Genomic DNA, 5,085 nt, shown 5'->3' with positions numbered 1-5,085 from the left:
TAGTCCCGTTTCCCTCCATGGTTTCTCCTCTCCGCGGGTAACTTGGCGTTTGGCTCAGTTCATTATACAGTCCCATATTCTTCCTCCATTAGGGCATCTCTCTGCCTTTGGACTGAATATAAATTACACCGACACACAAGAGAAAAGTTCAACTTTCGTAGGGCGAGATGGACATGAAAAAGAGGATCCACTTGGAACTAAGAAACAGGACCCCATCTGATGTAAGTCGTGCCTTTTAAACCAAACCTTTAGTTTTCTGGCTAGCTTGCTACTTTTTTGCTTTCCAAGTGACCTGTGTAGCTAATGGTGACCACATGGGCTTAATGTTTCTCATTTATTAATAGAGCAGAAAATACTTAACTGTAACAAGCTACATTACACTGTTCCCGTTGGGGCGTGAGGGGGAACAAGACAATATTCAATCGTTACTTTCGAAAGGCGATTATTTTTGCTTTCTGGCATTATTGCAGTGTTAAGTTTTACAGTCACTGGGTAGATGTTGCACACACACGGTTCGAATGCAACAACGTTGTCTCAATTATTTGTTAACTTCTACATCTGTGTTGTAGGAGACGTTTTTCCACGATGCGTTAGACATTGACGGAGTGGTTTATTTTATATAGACCTTGGTAGCCATGTTTGTTGCTAGCATAAATTCTAAAATGGGGCGCCCTTTATTACAATGCACTTAAATCCACAACAATAATCAAAAATTAAGTTTATACCCCATGCCCCTACTTTTGTGATATCATTCATGAGATCACGGGTGGCTTCTTTTCGACATTTTCCACGAATTGGGTAGGGACACATTAGATAGCTAGCAAGCAAACAAAATTAGTCATTAACGTTTGTTCTCACGACTCATGCACATCTTGTAGGCTACAACTGCTACTATTACATCCCCTTTTCGCAAGCTAGTAATGTAACGTTTATATTACTTGCTAAGAATCAACTGAAGTTGAGGGAATTAGCCAGCTACAATGTCGCCGATGATCTAACGTTGCATGCCTACCCTAACATTCCGTCAAATATTATTGTTCGACTTGAGATTCATAAACTAAATAATTTCTCGCAAATTAAAGCTGATTTGTTACAATGTTGCTAATTCGCAGCGGCCAGCGAATGTTTGGTTCCCGCCATATTATTCCCCACAACTACCACGAAAGCAAACGAAATACTTATTGAAACTGGCAACCCTCCACGTTCAGATTCGGTATTTTGTATGTTAATAATTTAAAATGTCTAATGCTTATGCTACCGACAATCTCCGAATAACGTGTTGGTCGTCGGCTCGTGCAATAGCCTGCGTGAATGACACGAGACAGAGGAAACTGCGTTCGGTGCGTGGGTTGCTAAAACTCGACGTTGACGCTCTCTGGTTTTCATGCAAACGCGGATAAAAATATTCTACATTGAAAGTTAATTTTAAGGGATGATTTTACGTAATTACTGCATGTAAACAGTCATCCATCTCCGGAGAGTTTAGAGAACTCTGCATACTGTATCTCAGGAATCGCCATGTTGTCATTCTGCCGTCTTTGAAGCTTTGGAGAAATGGGGCTCCATCTTTGTTTGACTAATTTCCGTTCAGAATATTTCCTTCGACGTTGTTTACGAAACGGTGATATAATGTAACAAACTGTCATATCGGTCGTTCGCTCGACGACTAGGCGATCCATTTCCCCAATAAATTCGATTTTAAAATAAAAAAGTGCATCTTTACATGGTATATTCGCAATCCTTTCCATTGCTGTAGGGTAGGTAATGGCGGGCAGTCAGGCTTCTCTTTGCAGGTCCTCAACTGCACGGCAGCGCTTAAAAGGGCAATGGCTAGCCTGTAGCGAGCTTGCTAACAAAAAGCATTGCATGTGTCATTAGTGACTGAACAGCGGGCAAGTGAAGGTAGAACTGTATTGTGCGGTTCTTCCTCGTGGCAGCTGGTTTAAAGAAACAACCGCGGTGCCTCGACATAAAACATCATGCAACCAAATACCTTTATTGATGACTCCACTCGACAGCCTTATCAATGTTTCACTTTGCATCAATGTTTCACTTTGCCAATGTGCAAATCATGATATTTGACGTTCAGCGTTAACTTTCTTCAACCCTTTTATCGAGTTTTTGTTGCGTAACGACTGTCCCTCACGTGAACTTTTTAAACGATGAGATTTTGTTGTGAGGTATTGAAAGGTTGCAAGTATTCATACATAAATCAGGAAAACGTCAGAATAACAACCACTCCTGTCATTGAGATCCATATTTTGTGTATTGACCTTTTTCAATCATGAAGTTTAGATTCAATCGTAGTTTTTGTTGTTGTATTAATGCCGCAAATGTTGTTGTCAACATGTAACCATTCTTAACAGATTTTCCCACACCATTTTTGCATATATGCGTAAAATAACGCTTTTATAATATGTGTGCATCCTCAGTTTTAGTGTTTGTAGTGCATCTGTAAACAATGCATACATATGCTTTTCTTTGAATTACAATTTTACACATTTTTATAGGTACGAGAACTTGTCCTGGATAACTGCAGATCAAATGAAGGGAAAATTGAAGGTCTCACAGCAGAATTCGTCAATCTGGAATTCCTCAGTTTGATAAACGTTGGCCTAATCTCAGTCTCCAACCTTCCCAAACTTGGGAAACTCAAAAAGGTAATGTTTTTTTTTTTTACACAAGTTACTTAGTTACAGTATTGTAATGACCTGACTAGATCATAAAGGAGCAATTGTCCAGACAGAAAAACGTTTTTTGTTGACTCCTTTAAAAAAAAAAACGTAAATTCTGCCTGGGGGGTATAGAAAGAGCCATTGTATGCATTCCTAATGGCAACCTATTCCATATATAGTGCGCTATTGAGGGCCCTTGTCAAACGTAGTGCACTGTTATGTAAGGAATAGGGTTCCATTTAGGGCATAGTCATTGTTTTCTGAAAGACTGTTACTTGCTTGGGAGTTTTTTTGTTGTTGACAGAGGTGACTGATATGTCTTCACATTATGTTGCAGTTGGAACTCAGTGACAACAGAATCTCTGGTGGCCTTGACGTGCTAGCAGAGAAACTCCCCAACCTCACACATCTAAATCTAAGCGGGAACAAACTGAAAGACATCAGTACGTTGGAACCTTTGGTAGGTACACCAAACTCCCGGTAGAGCACAATACAGTGCGACACCATCTCATTGTCTCAGGCTATGCCTCAAATGACACTATTCCTTGTATAGTTGGCAGGCAGATTTGTTTTATACTAATTTCTGATTTGTTTCCCTATGTGGCTCTAGTCAAAATTTGTTTGCTAGCCTATATGGGCAAAAGGTGTGCTCTAAAATCAAATTAGATTTATTCAGCCAGTGTTTTTTCACACCCTAATTACCCTACACCCATTTGGTCCCACAGAAAAAGCTGGACAGCCTGAAGTCTCTGGACCTGTTCAACTGTGAGGTGACCAACCTGAATGACTACAGGGAGAGTGTGTTCAAGCTGCTCCCTCAGCTTACCTACCTGGACGGGTACGATGTGGAGGACCGAGAGGCATCCGACTCGGACGGAGAGGTCGACGGTGTGGACGATGACGAGGATGAGGGTGGGCATCCATTTTTTTGTGTGTTTTGAGGGAATATGAGGAATGTGCAGATGTGAGTTGAATGGGGGTCTTCTGTAGCTCAGTTGTTAGCCCATGACGCTTGCAACGTCAGGATAGTAGGTTCGATTCCCGGGATCACCCATACATAAAATGTATGCTCGCGTGACTAAGTCGCTTTGAATTAAAGCATCTGCTAAATGGCATATTATATATTACAATCCATATTAGTATATCGTGGGTGTTTTGTCATGCAAGGGAATTTTATTGTTTATTTGTACGGTTTGTCGGCATGTGATAACTGACAATGGATGTGATTAGATATTTATTAGGATCTTTTAGTCCTCAGTTGGACTAATCTACCAAGAGTCCTTAAACATAAAAATACAATTTGTAATATGATCACATTTTCACATAACACACTGTTGCAAACAGACATAATACACTGACATTGACCAGATAAATACTCTTTAACACTCTGAAAAGAGAGATTGATTCCTTCATCTACCATAGTCCTGCACAACCTTCCAATGTATTAGATCTAAATGGTTCTAATGTATTATTTGAATTTCTATATTGAAATGTTTTTGGTTTGCTCAGATAAATTATTCAATTGCTCTGAATCAAAATGTGATGTATTTATTTTGTTTTTAGAAGATGAGGAGGGAGAGGAGGAAGACTTTGATGAGGAGGATGATGATGATGAAGAGGGAGTAGAAGGAGAGGAGGAAGATGAGGTCAGCGCCGATGAGGAGGTAAACCCCTTTTTGGTTTGTTTGACTCAATAGTTTTAAAGATCAACAGGGGGCATATTGTTGATTCTGACCTGCTCTGTCCCTTCTTTCCAGGAGGAAGACCTTGGCATTGATGGTGAAGTTGAAGATGAGGAGGATGAGGACGAGGATGAAGAGGGTATGTCATTGTCATACTTTTTGTCACAAGCTCATGTCTGAAACTCATGTTAAAAAGTTTAACTTTGGGATACTTTACTAAGTACAGTGTAATAACTCTTTCTCACTTCCCCTAGAAGTTGAGGCTGTCAAAGGCGAGAAGAGAAAGCGAGAACCCGATGATGAAGATGACGATGATGATGACGACGAGGACGACGATTAAGAGCAAAAAACAAGAGCCTGTCAAGTTACCAACCCGTTCCCTCTCCACCCTTACACCCTGCCTACGCCACGTCTCTCCCCCAGCTTTGAGTCCCCGTGTGGGGAAAGACTGTACTGGATGGGTGGTCCGAGTGGAGCTGCCTGCTCCCGATGGAACCGAGAGCTATTCCCAAGGTTCTCAAGCAGCGCACCACTCTGCATTCCACAATTTCACTGTCAACTCCCCCTTTATGTATACCTGTGTGAGGACTTTGGGACTGGTATCTAGTTTTGGGTCTGTGCTTTTTAATATTTTGTTGGATGAACTCTGAATTTATATTTTATGTTGTTGGGTTTATTATTTCTTCCCCCTCTTCTTTTGTCTTTGTTTTATTTTTCGTTCCTTATCC

The 5,085-nt window shown here is 40.7% G+C and overlaps 1 protein-coding gene across 2 annotated transcripts; it reads left to right on the top strand.

The window, feature by feature from the left end:
* LOC120052272 (acidic leucine-rich nuclear phosphoprotein 32 family member B-like) lies at positions 1-4,821 on the top strand. Of its 2 annotated transcripts, none has more exons than XM_038999091.1 (7): positions 1-221; positions 2,511-2,660; positions 3,013-3,135; positions 3,401-3,587; positions 4,239-4,339; positions 4,433-4,496; positions 4,615-4,821. In XM_038999091.1, exons 1-7 carry the CDS (start codon positions 168-170, stop codon positions 4,695-4,697), a joined length of 762 nt encoding a protein of 253 aa, XP_038855019.1. In that variant the 5' UTR covers positions 1-167; the 3' UTR covers positions 4,698-4,821. The 2 variants fall into 2 exon arrangements, with proteins under 2 accessions (XP_038855019.1, XP_038855018.1); XM_038999090.1 differs by having other exon boundaries at positions 2-221; positions 4,612-4,821.
* The last annotated feature ends 264 nt before the right edge of the window (positions 4,822-5,085 follow it).

This window comes from Salvelinus namaycush, chromosome 8 (genome assembly GCF_016432855.1).
Source record: "Salvelinus namaycush isolate Seneca chromosome 8, SaNama_1.0, whole genome shotgun sequence".
NCBI classification, from domain to species: domain Eukaryota; kingdom Metazoa; phylum Chordata; class Actinopteri; order Salmoniformes; family Salmonidae; genus Salvelinus; species Salvelinus namaycush.
The sequence above is the reverse complement of the archived record's forward strand: the minus strand, read 5'-3'. Positions and strand labels throughout refer to the sequence as shown.

Bases quoted from the DNA above. Each gene is read 5' to 3' on its own strand.
- LOC120052272 (XM_038999090.1), top strand. From the start codon at position 168: ATGGACATGAAAAAGAGGATCCACTTGGAACTAAGAAACAGGACCCCA. The intron at 2,661-3,012 runs GTAATGTTTTTT...ATTATGTTGCAG, and splicing joins AACTTGGGAAACTCAAAAAG to TTGGAACTCAGTGACAACAG. The intron at 3,588-4,238 runs GTGGGCATCCAT...TTTTGTTTTTAG, and splicing joins GGACGATGACGAGGATGAGG to AAGATGAGGAGGGAGAGGAG.